General features: G+C 49.6%; 1 protein-coding gene across 1 annotated transcript in view; it reads right to left on the bottom strand.

The window, feature by feature from the left end:
* Window positions 1–1,410: 1,410 nt before the first annotated feature.
* LOC143975817 (uncharacterized) overlaps window positions 1,411–19,753 on the bottom strand; it is a 37,088-nt gene continuing 18,745 nt past the window's right edge. The window contains exons 2-4 of the mRNA XM_077478371.1: window positions 15,470–15,552; window positions 4,251–4,313; window positions 1,411–4,086 (exon numbers count right to left, since the gene is read on the bottom strand). Of these exons, the coding sequence (XP_077334497.1) occupies window positions 4,081–4,086; window positions 4,251–4,313; window positions 15,470–15,552 (152 nt within the window). The 3' untranslated portion in view covers window positions 1,411–4,080. The remainder of the gene's footprint in view (window positions 4,087–4,250; window positions 4,314–15,469; window positions 15,553–19,753) is intronic.

Below are 19,753 nucleotides of genomic sequence, written 5' to 3'. Positions count from 1 at the left end.
TCTCAATCATCAGTTTATGTTACTTCTTTGTTTATTAAACCCTTGGATTACAAACATTGCAGTATAATAGCTAGCAGAAGAAAGAAGACAAAAGACTTTATCCTTTACTGCAAGGCCTTGCAGTGTTGTCGCTCCACACCGGTAACTGCATTTTTTTTCCACAGGGGGAGTTTTGAGTAATTGCACTGTATTATATTGTATGGTTAACATTGTGTGGGACAATACAGATTTTTTTAGTGTCTGCACGGCTGTGCTGGAAGTGGGAAGGTGCCCAGTGCTGAGATCTTGCCGCCTGAGCATTAGTCCCACTTGGAGACACGCCTGTAGGGGCCGTTCAGGTAACCCCTGTGTGATAGCCTTTCACAATTATCTGCCTCAGTATTGTGTCCATCATTGTTCTTGTGTTTAATTGTTCAAATATCTTCCAGTAAACTTGTTCTAATATTGACTTACAATAGAGTGTGATTGTTTTACTGTGAGTATGGAACCCGAGGTGTCAGAGGGAAGGGTAGTCCTGAGTGTCTGGGATAGCCATTGGGAAAATGAACAATTCAGCAGCTCCCAAGGGGGGTAGTGCGCTACATATTGACGGAGGAGATAGCTGGGGGACACAGGAAAACTTGCTATAATATACTTTTTCCTTAGCTTACCTTTGCACAGCAGTGACAGTTTCCGTACTTCCTGTCTGCTGCCATTTTTACAATTCTTCTGCATCTGGCGTCTTCCTTCTTAAGCCGCTGGATGGCCAGCAGGGTTACCACCTTTTCTTCAAGCCAAACCCGAACACTTTAGCGGCACAGGGCAATTTCTTATTTATTTTTGCAGTAAACACTATAGCAGGGATATGCAATTAGCAGACCTCCAGCTGTTGCAAAACTACAAGTCCCATCATGCCTCTGCCTCAGGGTGTCATGCTTGTGGCTCTCAGAGTCTTGCTATGCCTTATGGGACTTGTAGTTCTGCAACAGCTGGAGGTCCGCTAATTGCATATCCCAGCACTATAGGATTATAAAAGACCTGGGACACATTTGGGTGCCCCAAGGGGGGAGTAGTAATGTAGCGCACAGAGCGTGCCAGTGGGTGTGGCCAAATTGCTCTTGCTAACATCATCACCCCACCCTTCAGCGATGCCAAACCTGCCCCCAAACAGCCGCCCGAGAGCGGGAACAGATTTGTGTATGGCTATCTCGTTTATTTGGGAAGCCACAACCTGGTCTGAATAATGTGTCCGGGTTTCGGGGTCGACTGAAACCTGGGCACATGATTCAAAACCCGAACTGTCCGGGTGAATCCTGGACAGGTGGCAACCCTAATGGCCAGTGATGATGCAAATCCCCTTGCATGTGTATTGCAGCTGCATTATCCCTATTATACAGATTCCACAAGACAAGACACAGCCACTTCCATCAATATTTTTAATGCTTTCAATTAATTAATTATTAATGCCATACAAATATAGATAGTCAAGATACAGCCCTAACCCAGTAAACCAATTACAAAATATCACCTGAATACACAAAGGGGCTCTGAAAAATATATATATATACCGTTTCCCCTAAAATAAGACCCAGCGTGATTGTCGGTGATGGTTGCAATATAAGCCCCACCCCCCAAATAAGCCCTAGTTAAAGTCCTTGTAGGTCTTATTTTCAGGGTAAGCCTTATTTTAAGGGAAACAGAGTAGGGCTTTTTTGGGGGGTAGGGCTTATATTTCAGCCAACACCGACAATCACGCTAGGTCTTATTTTAGGGGAAACAGGGTAGTAGGTGCAAAATAATTCATTTTTCAGGATATATATGGAGAATATTATGCTGTATATTGTACTGAATAAACTGTATCAGCACAGACCTCCGGCTTATGTTTGATCCAGAACACCATAAGGCCTCGTTCACATAGACGTACTACTACGACATACACCTGTGTGAGGGTCAGTGTTATCTTAGTCCACAAAAATATATTCGCCAACTAAATTAATGCTATTTCAGTTGACTACAATTCGACTAATACTAAAACAATTCAGATGACTAAAATATGACCAAAAAAATAAATAAAAACAGATGAATAACAACAAACTACTAAAACTAAAATGACATTTTAGTGAAAAAAAAAACTATGAGTGAGTCTGCTTTCACACTGGGGTGCTGGCTGCGTTGACGGTAAAGCGCCACTGTTTTAGCTGTGCTTTACCGTCGTTTGAGTGGCGTTTTTTGGGTGCTAGCGGGGCGCTTTGGCAGCGCTGGCCATTGATTTCAAATGGCAGGGGGCGGTTTAGGAGCGGTGTATTCACCGCTCCCACACCACCCCAAAGATGATGCTTGCAGGACTTTTTTTCCTGTCCTGCAAGCGCCCCGCCCCCCCAATGTGTAAAAAACCACTCAGGCTTTCACACTGGGGTGGCTTGAGAGGCACTTTTCAGACGATCGCATTTTCGGATAGGAACTTTTTCTGACCGAAAAATAGAGAACCGGCTCTCAATCTTTTGCCGGCAGGGAATTCTGCCAGCAAAAGTCCGATGGAGCCTACGCACGGTCGCCTTTTCCTAGACCAAAAGCTCTCATCGGGTCTTTTGCTGGCGGAATTTCCGATCGTGTGTACGGGGGGCATTAGACTAGAACTACATCGAAAATTGATGTCAAAATGAGCACTGGTCGAGGGTCACCTGCGACAGATGTTCCACGCTTCCCCATGCAGGCAGTCCCATTCACACAGTCCACGTGAACGAGGCCTATGTACTAAAAACTGACAATTAATGGAGGTATACAGCAATTCGTTCTGGATTAAATATGTACGTCTTTAAGAGTTTTTTTTTTTTTTTTTTTTTCATAGATATAACTGTCTGGAGTACAGCTCCTTAACCGGTTCCCGACCGGCACACATCGATGTACGTCGGCAGAGTGGCACGGGCAGGCATATTGGCGTACATGTACGTCCAATCTTTAATGCTGCCCTGCCATCGCGAGTGCGCCGCCGCCGGCGCGCTCGCGTGCCGGTCGGGACCCCCGTGAGTCCGGTCGCGGGTCCCGCGGACTCGATCGCCGCGGGCATACCCGCGATCGTCTCACGGGACGGCTGAATGGAGGAAATGCCGTGTAAACAGCATTTCTCCATTCTGCCTAGCAACTAGTGACGCTGATCTCTGCTCCATGTGATTGGAGCAGAGATCAGTGTTCACTAAATGAAAGCCCAACCCCCCCCCCCACAGTTAGTAACACACCCCTAGGAACACTTAACCCCTACACTGCCACCCACTGGTTAACCCCTTCACTGCCAGTGTCATTTACACAGGAATCAGTGCATTTGTATAGCAATGATTGCTGTATAAATGACAATGGTCCCAAAAATGTGTCAAAAATGTCCGATGTGTCCGCCACAATGTCGCAGTCACAATAAAAATCGCTGATCGCCGCCATTACTAGTAAAAAAATAAATAATAAAAAATTATTAATAAAAATGCCATAAAACTATCCCCTATTTTGTAAACGCTATAACTTTTGCGCAAACCAATCAATAATCGCTTATTGCGATTTTTTTTTTAACGAAAAATATATAGAAGAATACGTATCAGCCTAAACTGAGGGAAATTTTTTTTTTATATATATATTTTTGGGGGATATTTATTATAACAAAAAGTAAAAAAATAATGCGTTTTTTTTCAAAATTGTCGCTCTATTTTTGTTTATAGCGCAAAAAATAAAAACCGCAGAGGTGATCAAATACCACCGAAAGAAAGCTCTATTTGTGGGGGGAAAAAAAGGACGTCAATTTTGTTTGGGAGCCACGTCGCCACGACCGCGCAATTGTCAGTTAAAGCGACGCAGCGCCGAATCGCAAAAAAGTGGTCTGGTCTTTCACCAGCAAAATGGTCCGGGGCTGTAAGCGGTTAATTTATCTATGCAATTAAATTATTAAAGAGATCCCTATTAGAAAATATAACATTCAGTAGATGAAAGAAAAACAGGGAAAATAACAATGTGACGATTGTACGGGAGATCTCGGGGGACTTTCATCTAACCCAGGCGGGACTGGTATCCAAAATTCCTTGCGCAGTTAAAATTGAAATTAGTCGGAGTCTTCTTCACTCAGCACTGGAGAAAGAAAAAAAATGATAAGGACAGAGTGAAGATGGTGACAATAAAAGGTGACAATCGGAGGGGGCTGGTGTTTTTTATTTTTTTTTGGGGTGGGGGTGGCCAACAAACCCCCCCACCCCCCCACGGGCGATTGGTCAGTCATCCAGCCCCTCACTTACCCAATGCAGATTGTGAGCGGGCAGCGGTCCAATAGTTGGCGGCTTCCATCGCATCTCCTCCTCCTAAACAACAAAAAAAACAAAAATCCTCAATTTGTAGCGCTCTTGGGGATGTCAGTCTATGCAGCCAAAACTACGCGGCGTTGAATAAGCTGGCTGTTACTTGTAGTCCCACAGGGTCAGACAGGTGACTCCGAAGGAACTGCAGTCATCAGATTGCGTGTAAACTTTTGAAGCTTATTAACCACTTGCTTACTGGGCACTTAAACCCCCCTCCTGCCCAGACCAATTTTCAGCTTTCAGCGCTGATGCACTTTGAATGACAATTGCGCGGGCATACAACACTGTACCCAAATGACATTTTTATCATTTTTTTCCCATAAATAGATCTTTCTTTTGGTGGTATTTAATTACAGCTCGGAGTTTTATTTTTTGCTAAACAAACATAAAAAGATGCAAAAAAAAAAAAAAAATCATGTTTAATAGTTTGTTATAAAATTTTGCAAACAGGTCATTTTTCTCCTTCATTGAAGTGCGCGGATGAGGCGGCACTGATAGGCTGCACTGGTGGGAACTGATAGGCATAGTTAAGGCAGCACTAATAGGCACAGATAAGGTAGCACCGATAGGCACAGATAAGGCAGTACTGATGGACACAGATAAGGCGGCACTGATGGGCACGGATGGGTGGCACGGATGGGTGGCACTAAGGGGCACTGATAGGTACCACTGATAGGTGGCTCTGATAGGTGGCACTGCTGGGCACTGATTGGCGGCACTGCTGGGCACTGCTGGGCACTGGTAGATGACACTGATGGGCACGGATATGTGGCACTGGGGTGCAGCACCGTTGTTGAGGCAGATTGTGGGCACTGCTGGGTGGCACTGCTGGGTGGCACTGCTGGGTGGCACTGTGGGCACTGCTGGGTGGCACTGACGGGGGGCACTTATGTTTTATTAAGGTGGCACTGGCAGGGGGCAGGTGGGCACTGGCAGGGCTGGCCGTGATCGGGACTGAAGTCCCTCTCACGGCCGCCGGTGATCGCTGTCAGGGCGAGGAGGAATAATAGCCGATTACCGGCTCCGTTGCATCACATGATCAGCAGTCATTGGCTGACAGCTGATCACGTGATAAGGGGTCGGGATCGACCCCTTGCTCGGATCAGTGATCAGGCGAGTCTCATAGACTCGCCGATCACAGAGCGCGCCGCGAGCGCCCCTCAGGGGGCGCGCAGGCCGCTCGTGCACGGGACGACGTCAATAGACGTAGTCCCGGCAAAGGAGATCCGCGCTGTAGCCATCATTCGGCTATAGCGCGGATCTCAAGTGGTTAACCACTTCAGCCGACCCCGGAAGGATTTACCCCCCCTCCCCCCCTTCTTCCTGACCGGGCCAGTTCTTGCGATTCGGCACTGCGTCGCTTTAACTGACAATTGCGCGTGGTCGTGCCACGTTGTACCCAAACAAAATTGACGTCCTTTCTTTTTTCCCCACAAATAGAGCTTTCTTTTGGTGGTATTTGATCACCGCTGCGTTTTTTTTTTATTTTTTGCGTTATAAACGAAAAGCGTCAATTTCGGAAAAAAAAACAACACTATTTTTTACTTTTTGCTATAATAAATATCTAAATTTAAAAACAAAAAAAAAATGTCTTTCTCAGTTTAGGCTGATATATATTCTTCTACATTTTTTTGGTAACAAAATAAATGAAAAAAAATCGCAATAAGCGTATATTGATTGGTTTGCGCAAAAGTTATAGTGTCTATGTCATTTTTATTATTTATTTATTTTTTTACTATCAATGGCGGCGATCTGCGATTTTTATCGGGACTGTGATTTTGCGGCGGACAAATCGGACACTTTTGACACTTTTTTGGGACCATTGTCATTTATACAGCGATCAGTGCTAAAAAAATGCACAGATTAATGTATACATATCACTGTCAGGGAAGGGTTTAACACTAGGGGGGCGATCAAGGGGTCAAATGTGTTCCCTCAGCGTGTTCTAACTGTGGGGGGGGGGGGGGAATGACTAGGGGAGGAGACCGATCGTTGTTCCCGTATACTAGGAACACACGACCGGTCTCCTCTCCCCCTGAACAGACGTGGATGTGTTTGTGTTTACGCGCATACACATCCGTGTTGTGGCTCTGTGAGGCGTGATCTCGGGTGCCCAGCGGACCTGATGGGTACGCACATCGGCTCTTCAGTGACGCGGCAGGTGTGCGCGTGCCCCCGTTACCCCTCAAAGCAGCCGCCGTCCAGCTACGGCGATTTGCGCAGGGGAGCCATTGTGCCGCTGCCAGATGGCGCGCGGTCGGCAAGCGGTTAAAAAGTAATGAAAGCAGTCAGAAAAAAACAGGACTGGTCAGTAAAACTGAAAAATATCACATCATCCCAATGTCATAAAACAACAAGGAGGGCTCCACATACTATACAGGGAACGCTGCTGAAGAGGAGAAGGAAGCGGTCTGCCCGGGTCAAGATCACTCCATCCAGGGGGGTCAGCTGAACCAATACAGGCATGGAAGACACTTGTGGGAAGCCCTGCCGTGCAGCTAACATGAGGTGCAGGAGGAAGGATGGCTGGAAAAAGCTGGCACCCCATTGGTGAGGACGTCTGCTGCAGTATACAACGTCGAGGCCGCTGTTGACCCTGAAGGTAGGGGTTAATCCACAGACTGAGTCTGACCGGCCGGTACGGACAGGTGGCACGCCACGATGGCGTCAGAGGCTGGGAGCAGCGCTGGAAGCCATCCTCCTCCTCCTAGGTGTCCAATAGGATCGCCTGTCCTTTAGCCAATCAAGTGACTTGCTTCCTGATTGTGCGGGAGGAGCATCGGTGTGAAAATACAAATATTCATTTGCTATTGTCACACACTGCAGTGCACTGCGCTCCGAGCCCACCCTTTTTGAAGCCTATTAGAGCCTCTGGCTCTAATCACGTGCTTCAAACCCCCTCCCTCCCCACCATTGGAACACATACATCCAGTGCCCTTCATGTAGATTAGAGGGCCAGGCACATGGATGGGGGGGGGGGGTGCTCGTGTGCCCCTATGGATGGGCCGCCACCGGAGATAATAAAACAAGTGCCTTGATCTGATAAAGTGAAAGTTATTTCTCATGTACTAATTTGTTTATCATCAAGTTAACCCAGTTTGGAGAGCTGTTGCCCTGGGTGCCATGTGTCAATTCTGCCAGTGTTCTGGTGGAGCTAGGGCCGCAATCAGGGGGGTACAGCCATCACAGGTGTAAGGGGCCCGAGGAGCCTGAGGGCCGACCAGGCCAGAAGAAGGCAGGACGGGTGGGTGGGTGGAGCCACGCTGTGCATCACACAAACCATCTCCCAGCTTCTGGTGTCACCGACACTGAGCTCCGACATCGAGCTCTTTACTGCCACCTCTGGCTACTATGTGTATGTTCACTGTTGGTGTGATCTGTACTGCGCTTCTCAGCAACATGTCAGCTTTATGAAAATGACCTGGGACTAGGTAGGAAGACCTTATTTACAAGTAGGGGCTGTGAAGGAAAGGGAGGGGGCTGCTGGTGTACAGAGAGGGGCCAGAGCCTTTTGTGGTGTACAGATATGTGTATGCAGTGGTGTATTTTTGATGTTGTGCTGCCCCAGGTAAGAATGAAATCAGGAGCCCCCTCCAGCTAAAATTGTCCCACCCCTTCCTTCTCAAATGGTTATTCGGGGTCCCTGGTGGCTGTGCAGGGTCCCTGATGGTTGTGCGGGATCCCTGGTGGTTGTGCGGGGTCCCTGGTGGTTGTGCGGGGTCCCTGGTGGTTGTGCGGGGTCCCTGGTGGTTGTGTGGGGTCCCTGGCGGCTGTGCGGTGTCCCTGTTGATTGTACGGGTCCTGGGTGGTTGTGTAGAGTCCCTGGTGGTTGGCGGGGTCTCTGGTGGCTGTACGGGGTCCTGGTTGGTTGCGTAGAGTCCCTGGTGGCTGTACGGGGTCCTGGGTGGTTGTGTAGGGTCCCTGGTAGTTGTGCAAGGTCCCTGGTGGTGTGTGGGTCCTGGTGGTTGTGCAGGGTCCCTGTGCAAGGTCCCTGGTGGTTGTGTGGGTCCCTGGTGGTTGTGTGGGGTCCCTGGTGGTTGTGCAGGGTCCCTGGTGGCTGTACGGGGTCCCTGGTGGCTGTACGGGGTCCCTGGTGGCTTGCGGGGTCCCTAGTGGTTGTGCAGGGTCCCTGGTGGTTCTGCAGGGTCCCTGGTGTTTGTGTAGAGTCTCTGGTGGTTGTGTAGGACCTCTGGCGGGTTGTGCAGGGTCCCTGGTAGTTGTGCAGGTTCCCGGGTGGTTGTGGGGGGTCTCTGGTGGCTGTGCGAGGTCCTGAGTGGTTGTGTAGGGTCCCTGGTGGTTGTGCGGGGTCCCTTGTTCGGCCGAGGCCAGAGCCTTTTGTGTGTACAGATATGTGTATGCAGTGGTGTATTTTTGATGTTGTGCTGCCCCAGGTAAGAATGAAATCAGGCGCCCCTCCATCTAAAATTGTCCCACCCCTTTCTTCTCAAATGGTTATTTGGGGTCCCTGGCGGCTGTGCGGGGTCCCTGGCGGCTGTGCGGGGTCCCTGGCGGCTGTGCGGGGTCCCTGGCGGTTGTGCAGGGTCCCTGGTGGCTTGTGGGGTCCCTGGCGGCTGTGCGGGGTCCCTGGTGGTTGTGTGGGGTCCCTGGCGGCTGTGCGGGGTCCAGAGTGGTTGCATAGAGTCCCTGGTGGCTGTACGGGGTCCTGGGTGGTTGTGTAGGGTCCTGGTAGTTGTGCAGGGTCCCTGGTGTTGTGCGGGGTCCCTGGTGGTTGTGCAGGGTCCCTGTGCAGGGTCCCTGTGGCTGTACGGGGTCCTGGGTGGTTGTGTAGGGTCCCTGGCGGTTGTGCGGGATCCCTGGTGGCTTGCGGGGTTCTGGGTGGTTGTGTAGGGTCCCTGTTGACTGTACAGGTTCCTGGGTGGTTGTGTAGGGTCCCTGGTGGCTGTACGGGGTCCCTGGTGGCTGTACGGGGTCCCTGGTGGCTGTACGGGGTCCCTGGTGGTTGTGAGGGGTCCCTGGTGGTTGTGAGGGGTCCCTGGTGGCTTTACGGGGTCCCTGGTGGCTGTGCAGGGTCCCTGGTAGTTGTGCGGGGTCCCTGGTGGTTGTGCGGGGTCCCTGGTGGTTGTGCGGGGTCCCTGGTGGTTGTGCGGGGTCCCTGGTGGTTGTGCGGGGTCCCTGTGCAGGTTCCCTGGTGGCTGTACGGGGTCCTGGGTGGTTGTATAGGGTCCCTGGTGGTTGTGCGGGATCCCTGGTGGCTTGCGGGGTCCTGGGTGGTTGTGTAGGGTCCCTGGTGGTTGTGCGAGGTCCCTTATTTGGCAGAGGCCAAAACACAGCACCGTGTGTATGTGAGGGGCTGATATATAATATATACAGGTGTGGGTGTGTGTGGGTGACATATATATATATACACAGGTGTGAGGAGCTGACATATATACAGGATTGAGGGGGGCTGAGTGCGTACAGGTGAGATGGTCAGTGTGAGGATTCGGTAGGATGGCCTGTAGTCAGACTGGGGGGGGGGGGGGGGGCAGGCCTAAAGCTGTGTAAGGGGCCCAAAAATTTCTGATGGCTGCCCTGGGTGGAGCTCTTGAATTTGGTGCCAATAACTGAGCAATGCCACATTCAGTGGCACCAGCAGTATAAGCCCTGATTGGGTTTTAGGGGTAGAGTCAGGGGTTTAACCCCCCTGGCGGTATTCCCGAGTCTGGCTTGGGGTGAAAATTCAGTACCATTAGTGGTAACCCCGAGCCAGAATCGGGAATCGGAATCGGATCCAGGATGAGTGTGCTTACCTTATTCCCGGGATCCAGCGATGTCCCCCCGCACTGTGAGCGGCTCGTCCTCCGCTCGATCTATCACGGAGCCGAGCTCTGTTCCCTGCGAGCGTTGCGACGCACGGGGACGGAGAACGGCGCCAAATTCAAAAAGTGAAACACACACATTACATGCAGTATAATGTAATCTTACAGATTAAATTACTGTGTGAAATTATTTCACATCCCCTCTGTCCCTAGTGGTCAGCCCAGTGTCCTGCATGCAGTTTTATAATATAAAAACTGTTCTTTCTGCCTGGAAACTGGAGATTGCCCATAGCAACCAAAACTGTCCCTTTACATCAAAAGTGATTTTAGACCAGCTAGAAAACAGCGATAATAAATTAGAATCACTCGCAGGATTGAGGGATAGCGATTTGTGGGGAGATCCGTCATCAAATACTGTAAAGTAACGACAGCGACAATTCTGCAACTCAGCAAATTTCTGTGTTTTTGATTTGATTACATTATTGAATAATTTTTTATTATTTTTATATTATTATTTGGCATAATTATTTATAGTTATTTATTATATTATAATTTATGATTTTGTTTTTCAAACTTTATCATACCCGGGATGTCTGCTAGACTCTGTTTTGGACACATTTAAGTGAGTTATTCCTAAAGCCGTGTACACACGATCAAACAATGTGGTGGAAAAGTCCAGAAGACGGCGACAGCGACGAGAGCGGCGACAGAAGACCGGGCCACCGCTTGTAAAAGAGCTGGAAGAAGGCAAGAAGAACCGAAGAGGGGGACAAGACCCCCGAAGAGGGGGAAAGACCCCCGAAGTCGGAAGAAGGGGGCGGCGGCGAAGAAGAAAGCTGGGCTCCTCCGCTAGTAAAAGAGCTAGCAGAAGATAGCGGAGGAGTCCGGCGAGAAGACCCCCGAAGACCGAAGAAGACCCCCGGAGCTGTGCAATAAACTATTTTAACCCTTGTGTGTTGTGTTTTTTTTTCTTTTCACAGGTGAATGGGTAGGGGTACATTGTACCCCGTACTCATTCACATAGGGTGGGGGGGGCCGGGATCCAAGGGCCCCCTTATTAAAGGGGGCTCCCGGATTCCAATAAGCCCCCCGCCCGCAGACTCCGACAACCAACGGCCAGGGTTGTCGGGAAGAGGCCCTTGTCCTCATCAACATGGGGACAAGGTGCTTTAGGGTTGGGGGGCCGTGCGGCCCCCTTCCCCAAAGCACCACCCCATGTTGAGGGCACGCGGCCTGGTACGGCTCAGGAGGGGGGGGCGCTCGATCGTCCCCACCCCCTTTCCTGACCAGCCGGGTAGCGTGCTCGGATAAGGGTCTGATATGGACCTAGGGGGGGACCCTCACTCTGTTCTTTTGGCGTAGGGCTTCCCCTTTAAGTCCATACCAGGTGACGGGGCCAGCGACGCTTCCTTCGCTAGTCCTGGCTACCTGGAGCCACGTTCAAAATGAACGTACTTTCCTCCGTGTGTGTGTGGGCGAGTCCGTTCATTTCAAAAGTATGGCGGATAGTCCAGCGGACCTTGTCTGCTGGAAAAGTCCCGTGTGTGGGCAGGTCCGCTCGTTCGGACAGTCCGGCGGTTTGTCCGCCAGACTAAGTCCGCCGGATAGTCTGATCGTGTGTACGCGGCATAAGAATTGCAGGCCTACAATATAAAACGCCAAATTTCCACGCAAAATAATTGTACCGCTTTCAGCACCTAAAATCTGAAATAATCATACCGCCAGGGAGGTTAAATCAGGGTCAGGGGATAGAGAAAGGGGTTAGTGATTAGGTACAGTTAGAAATAGTGTCCGAGGTTAGGGATTTGGAAAAAAAAAAAGTTTTACCTTCTAGTGGGGCTGTACAAGAACTGCAAGGGTTAACGGCTCGTTTTGTCCAGGTGAGAAGAGAGAGAATTATACTCACCCGATCCTCCGATTCCACTGGCATACGGCGCTCCCCCGCAATCCAATAATGGATAATTCTAGATGTCCTTACATTCAGAGCGAGTCTATGGAGCTTGATGAACTCGGGAACGATCCACCTCTCAGGATCGATAGACCGCGGGGGACAGGAGTGGGTCTTGTGCGGGGAGGATCAGGTAAGTATTTCTCTGTTCTCCGCTTCCCTGGACGAAAACGAACACTTAACCCTTGCAGTGCGGGAACAGCCCCACTGCAAAGGAACATTTTTTTTCCCCCCGGAGATGGGCTTTAAAGTAAGGGGTTAGGGGCAGTGTTATGCCGCGTACACACGAGAGGGATTAAGTCTGACAGACTTCCAACGGAGTTCTGCCGGAGTTCCGACAGAGTTCTGGCGGACTTTTCGACCGAGCGGACTTGGCCACACACAATCACACTAAACTCCGACGGATTCGAACATGATGACGTACGACTGGATTCGACTAAGGAAGTTCATAGCCAGTAGCCAATAGCTGCCCTAGCGTCGGTTTTAGTCCGTCGGAGTAGCACACACGAGCGAATTTTTCGAAGGGACCGGGTCCGGCGGAGTTCCGTCGGGAAAATTTGAAGCATGTTCCGTATTCTAAAGTCCGTCAGACTTTAGCGAAGCTAAAGTCCGTTGCAGCCCACACACGATCGAATAGTCTGACGGACTCAGTCCGTCGGACTTTAGATGTCGAAAAGTCCACTCGTGTGTACGGGGCATTAGGGATTAGGATAAAGTTGGGCATGGTTTACACATGTGGAAGTTGGGCTAAGTTCACACATGTGGCAGCCCTTCCTGTATCTCTAAAAAATGGGTCTAAAAATGTACGTCTCCATCTGACTGCCTTTGCAGTTTAAGGATGGTGGTAAAAACACAGCCTGTCCTCCAACTGCAAATGTAAAGGTGCCATTAAAGAGGAAGTAAAAATAAAAATAAAAAATGCAACCTGCAAGGCAAAGGCATAATGAGCTAGTATGCATAACATACTAGCTCATTATGAACAACTTACCTGAGAACGAAGCCCCCGAAGCGGTCCTCCGTCTTCATCTTCGCCGCTGCCATGTATCCCGGAGTGACTTCCGGGTCTCGCTGCTCTGGCGCTATGATTCGCCGGAGCCGCGATGACGTCGCTCCCGTGCATGCGCAAGGGAGCCGACACGGGCGGCATATCGCAGTGATCTGCGGCCTGCCCAGTGCTCCTGCGCGCCGCTGTCTACGGCGCATGCGCCATAGACAGCGGTGCCTGTCCTTTTGTAAATATCTCCTAATCCGTGTAGGTTTAACCACTTCCTGACTGGCGCACGCCGATGTATGTCGGCAGAATGGCACGGGCAGGCATATTGGCGTACAGGTACGTCCAATTTTAAATGCCGCCCTGCTCGCGTGCCGGTCAGGACCCCCGTGAGTCCGGTCGCGGGTCCCGCGGACTCGATCGCCGCGGGCATACCCGCGATCCTCTCACGGGGCAGCTGAACTGGGAGATGCCGTTGTAAACAGCATCTCCCAGTTCTGCCTAGCAACAAGTGACGCTGATCTCTGCTCCATGTGATTGGAGCAGAGATCAGTGTTCACTAAAACAAAGCCCAGCCCCCCAAGCGTTAGTAACACGCCTCTAGGAACACTTAACCCCTACACTGCCACCCACTGGTTAACCCCTTCACTGCCAGTGTCATTTACACAGGAATCACTGCATTTATATAGCAGTGATTACTGTATAAATGACAATGGTCCCAAAAATGTGTCAAAAATGTCCGATGTGTCCGCCATAATGTCGCAGTCACAATAAAAAATCGCTGATCGCCGCCATTACTAGTAAAAAAAAAATTAATAATAAAAATGCCATAAAACTATCCCCTATTTTGTAAACGCTATAACTTTTGCGCAAGCCAATCAATAAATGCTTATTGCGATTTTTTTTTTTTTTTTTACCAAAAATATGTAGAAGAATACGTATCGGCCTAAACTGAGGGGAAAAAATGTTTTTTTATATATTTTTGAGGGATATTTATTATAACAAAATGTAAAAAATAATGCGTTTTTTTCAAAATTGTTGCTCTATTTTTGTTTATAGCGCAAAAAAAAAAAAAAACGCAGGGGTGATCAAATACCACCAAAAGAAAGCTCTATTTGTGGGGAAAAAAAGGATGCCAATTTTGTTTGGGAGCCACGTCGCCACGACCGCGCAATTGTCAGTTAAAGCGACGCAGTGCCGAATCGCAAAAAGTGGTCTGGTCTTAGCCCTTGTACACACGGTCGGACATTCCGACGGAAAATGTCAGATCGGACCGTGTTGTCGGATAATCCGACCATGTGTGGGCTCCATCGGACTGTTTCCATTGGAACATCCGACGGACCAAGTTTTCCAGCTTGGCTATAAAATTTTCCGACAACATGATCCGATCGGACCTTGTCCTATCATGTGTAGAGAATTCCGATCGGACAAAGTGCCACGCATGCTCAGATCAAATTCCTACACCAAAGCTATTGGCTCCTAGCCTGAACGTAGTCCCATCGTAAAGAAATAACGTCACCACGTTCTGAACGATCGGATTTTCCGACAACTTTGTCCGACCGTGTGTATGCAACAGTTTCGGACAAAATCAGTCGGACAAAATCCGACAGATTTGGTTGTCGGAATGTCCGACCGTGTGTACAAGGGCTTTGACCAGCAAAATGGTCCGGGGCCTGAAGTGGTTAAGAGATATTTCTTGGACCTACAGGTAAGCCTTAATCTAGGCCTTAATCTAGGCTTACCTGTAGGTCAAAGTGGTTTGTAAGGGTTTACAACCACATTAAGCTGAGGGTTAGGTTTAAAGAGGAAGTAAACCCTGATGGGTTTACTTCCTCTTTCATTCCCTGCAAAGGTAAAGCATAATGGACTACTATGCATCGCATCGCATCACATCGCATAGTAGTCCATTATGTGTCACTTACCTGACACAGGAGCCAGCGATGTCACCGCTGTCCCCTGTAGTCCGGTGCATCCATCTTCTCGGTGGGGTCTCGCAGCTCCGCCGCTGTCATTCGGCGAAGCCGCGATGACGTCACTCCCGCGCATGCGCAAGGGAGCCGAGACGCGCGGCATCGATTATGCCGCGCTCAGTGCGCCTGCGCGCCGCTGTCTACGGCGCATGCGCCGTAGACAGCGGTGCCTGTCTTCGGGCAAATATCTCCTAAACCGTGTAGGTTTAGGAGATATTGCTTGGACCTACAGGTAAGCCTTAATCTAGGCTTACCTGTAGGTCAAAGTGGTTTGTAAGGGTTTACACCCACTTTAAGCGTTAGGTCAGTCATAGAGGACTTGGCATACCTAGTACAGAAACGTGGGGAAGAATACTTACTGTACATATAATTCCAATCTAAAGCAAAGCTGAGGGTCAAGCATTAAAGGAAGAAGTCAACCAGGAGCAGAGATCAGATCCTTTGTAAACTGACCAAGATCAGAAAAGTATGATCAACAAATAGAGACAAACCTGGTCCGGTGGTTGTGTCCCCAGAAGGCAGTGGCGGCTCACTTTGGAAGGCGGGTCCTGGGAACGCTTCCTCTTCACTGGGCCTGCCAATGAGAGAGATGGAAATATCATTCTGATTTGATCTTAATCTTTTATGTTAATTTCCAGCTAAAATGTTCCATTTATAAATGTAGCACCATCTTCGTGAGGGCCGCTTGAGAATGGTTGACCCCCCGAGGATTGCCCTGACCTTGCAGGTCTCCTGACACCTTCCACACCCTGGGTTCAGACGTTCATGACTGAAAATGCAATTGTACAGACACCAGACTGCACTAGATAGATTGTGTTGTTTTACTTGTGGTTCTTAGAACAGGTAGCGCAGGAATGACTTAGGCAGATAAGGTTACAGCCTAAACACACTTGAACAGGTATGCACTATAAGAAAAATCACACTAAAACTAACAGAAACACTATCAGACTCTTGTAGGGCCTATGAACCCAGGCATAAAAGGCAGAGGAATGACCTTTATCTCCGTCAGATAACTCCCTCCCACTCCTGGTGTCACAGGTCCAGAACCCTTGTGAACAGATATCAACACTATAATATCAGAACAGTAAGCCCTTGTACACACGGTCGGACATTCCGACAACCAAATCCGTCGGATCTTGTCCGAAACTGTTGCATACACACGGTCGGACAAAGTTGTTGTAAAATCCGATCGTTCAGAACGTGATGACGTTATTTCGTTATGATGGGACTACGTTCAGGCTAGTAGCCAATAGCTTTGATGTAGGAATTTGATCTGAGCATGCGTGGCACTTTGTCCAATCGGAATTCTCTACACATGATCGGAGTATGTCCGATCGGAGCATTTTGACGGAAAATTTTACCAACAAGTTGGAAAACTTGGTCCGTCGGATGTATCCGATGGAGACCACACACAGTCGGAATATCCGCCAAAAGGGTCCGATGGGACACATTCCGTCGGAATCTCCGACCGTGTGTACAAGGGCTAAGCCCCAATTTCCAAGAAGGAAGAGGTCCCCTTAAATGTGTGAATATTAGTCACAAAGTCATTTAGGTGGGGGGGGGGGGGGGAGGAATGATGAAGAAGTCCTGATGATGTAATGATCTGGGGTCTTCAGCTACCTTAACAAGGTCCCAGAGAGAACCTCTGTATACAAGCCTCCATTATTGTGAATCGCATGTGCAAAATGTCTCTTTGTGAACTTCGGTACAAAGGGGTAGAAAACGGTTTCTGCGCGCAGTGTCTCTAGGGTGTATAGTAGGTGAGCTTCCGCCCGCTCACCAATGCAGATGATACCACGCTCACAAGAACATAGGGCTTCAGGACAGGTCCCCACAGAATCTGCCACCAGGGAAGAGTTGTCAGACCGCACATCCCGTGCCATGGGTGTTCAGCAGGATCTGTGTTTAAGGCAGTGAAGGCGACCCCACCGATGATCTCTCATTTGTCAGGAAGCTGGCAAAGCGGCTCTGCTCACCCACACAGGGTGTTCTTCACACTGACAAGGCTGCGCCACTCCTTGCTGCCCTCTGAGCGTCCAGGTCCCTGCTCTTATATTGAAGGCCCCAGTCTCAAGAGGCCTTCTCCTCACAAACTCTGGATAATTATTACCCCTCCCAGCAATCTGTTCATTCCCTCCAGCCGGCTGGAACCTGTAGTTCAAAACAATCTGCTCCCTGTGATAACTTGGCTTTCTGGACTAAATGTCCCAAAATCCTTTGCTCTTCTCTGGAATCCCGCTCTGCACTTAGAGTATGACAAAGTAGAATCTAAGCTAAACACTAGGGAAAACTCCCCCTGCAGTCAAATCTGCAGTATGTCTTCTCCCCCTGATAGCAAAAAGGTAATCCAGCCAGCACCTGGCTACATCCTCCCCCCCCACCTGAAATCTTTGGTCCTCCAAAGAGGTGAACTTCACGCAGTCTTATTATATTACCTTTCAGTTAGATACTGTATATGTCAGTAGTAATTTGCACACATCGGGGTTCTGTTGGAACCAGTTTGTCAGGGACTTACCAGCGATGGACAGGCACAGCTGCGTGCACGCATGCGCACGCGTGCTTCTTCTCAAACTGAGCCTCAGCGTGTTCACACTGGCAGGCGTCGGTGCGTGCTTCCGGCGCGTACGCGTTCGCGTCCGCGATCGCGGATGGTGCGCGCGTGCGATAGGCGCGTGCGTGCGCGATAGCGCTATTTGCCGCCACTGAACGCTTAAAGGTTCTCCTAGTGCGCTGGTGCGGCGCTGTTTCTTCTCAGCTCCTGTGCATCTGACTACCTGAACCTGAACCTGATTATCTGCTATTGTTACCGACCCGGCTTCGTTTGACTTCTCTGCCTTCTCCAGACCCGACCCGGCCTGCCTGACCTTGCTACCACTTCTGCCTGTGATTCCGTTGCTGACCTCTGCCAGTTTTACCGACGCTTCCTTGCCTGCTGCTATCACCTGTCTGCTCGCCTACTGACCCGGACCATCCGACCCTACTCCAACCTGCTGCCTGTTCAGTGTTCTGCTGTGCCTGTGGTTCCTCTCAACGGCTCCTGTAGCTGTTGCTTGCATTCCTCAGCTCTTCTATCAACTTCCAGCCGTCCAGCCATCCAGAGGGATCTCTTCTCTGCTATCAGTCCCAGCGGCCCTATCCAGCAGGCACTCCTACCCACTGTGCTCTCGAGACTGCTGTTCCCATTCCAGTGGCTCCTGAACCAGCGTTGTAAGAGAGGTCTCCTTCTACAAGTCGGGCTTCAACACCAGGTACCTAACAGTTACTGTATATACACCTTCTGTTAGTTCATAATCAGTCTGTTTGCAGGCCAGTGCCATGGCTGTGGCCCACCTAGTTGTGTCGGAGAGCAAGGCAAGATCACCCCCTACCCAATGAATAACAGTGGGGTTTGGCACTGAATCCTGTCTTTGATTAGTGGGTATCAGTTCATCAGAACTTTTTTCCTAGAATGTCATAAGTTAGTCTCTTGGGAGGATTTATGTTCCATTTCAGTGAGATAGGTGAAACGTCTTCAGACCCAGAGTTGGAGTCTAGGTTCAGATTTCCAGTATTTATAGAGCTGGTGGGATCCACTGGGGGAACAGTAACATATGCCTCAAGGACAAGAGGATCCACATCTGACAATGGATCTAGAAAGACAATTTGTTAATAACGGTAATGTCAGGAACAGGTGTGACCAGAAATGTGTGGACTACCACAGAGAATATCAGGCACAAGTACAATGTAAAATAATCTAATAAAAAAAAAAAAAAAGTGAACAACATAAATGTAATCACACCTCCACTATGCTAAACTGTGTAAAACAAACCAGAGAACCAAACAAATAGTGACACACAATGAACAACTGCCCAAACCAAGTATATACAGAAAGCAGGGAATGCAAGTCGTAGTCGTAGCAGAGTCAGGGTCATACATGGGCAGTGGCGTATCCATCGTATGGCACCTAAGGCAAGTGCCATGGGCGCCATATGAAGGGGGCCTCTGTCAAACAACCAGTGTAATGAAAGAGCTGGCTTACATCTTACTTCATTATATACAGTGCTCCTCCCCCTCCTTATCACATCCCGCACACCACACATCCCCATTCCTCCCTTCCACGGAGCACAGCGGGCCCTCACCTTTAGCACGTTGTATCTAATCCCCGCCCCCCCCCCCCCACGTCCTTTCTGGCGTGAGCAGTAGGTGAAAGGGAGGTGAGTGTATAGAGCAGGGATATGCAATTAGCGGACCTCCAGCTATTGCAAAACTACAAGTCCCATCATGCCTCTGCCTCTGGGTGTCATGCTTGTGGCTGTCCAGAGTCTTGCTATTCCTCATGCGACTTAGTAGTTCTGCAACAGCTTGAGGTCCTCTAATTGCATATCCCTGGTATAGTGAAAGGAGGCTGAGCTCTGATTGGACGGTGGGGTATCTGAGACATTTACAGGAGGGACTACAGGTCCCAGCATGTCATCTGCTTTCTGAGGAGGTTTGTGTGTCTGCAGCCCTGATGTTTGTTAATGTGCCATCACTATGTACAGTGCTGAGGACATCACTTCCTGGGTACTATGTGCTGTGCTGAGGATATCACTTCCTGGGTACTATGTACTGTGCTGAGGATATCACTTCCTGGGTACTACGTGCTGTGCTGAGGACATCACTTCCTGGGTACTATGTGCTGTGCTGAGGACATCACTTCCTGGGTACTATGTGCTGTGCTGAGGACATCACTTCCTGGGTACTATGTGCTGTGCTGAGGACATCACTTCCTGGGTACTATGTGCTGTGCTGAGGAC

Source organism: Lithobates pipiens, unplaced genomic scaffold, assembly GCF_037356315.1.
Source record: "Lithobates pipiens isolate NorthernLeopardFrog02 unplaced genomic scaffold, aLitPip1_a1.2 Scaffold_13, whole genome shotgun sequence".
NCBI lineage: Eukaryota > Metazoa > Chordata > Amphibia > Anura > Ranidae > Lithobates > Lithobates pipiens.
The sequence above is the reverse complement of the archived record's forward strand: the minus strand, read 5'-3'. Positions and strand labels throughout refer to the sequence as shown.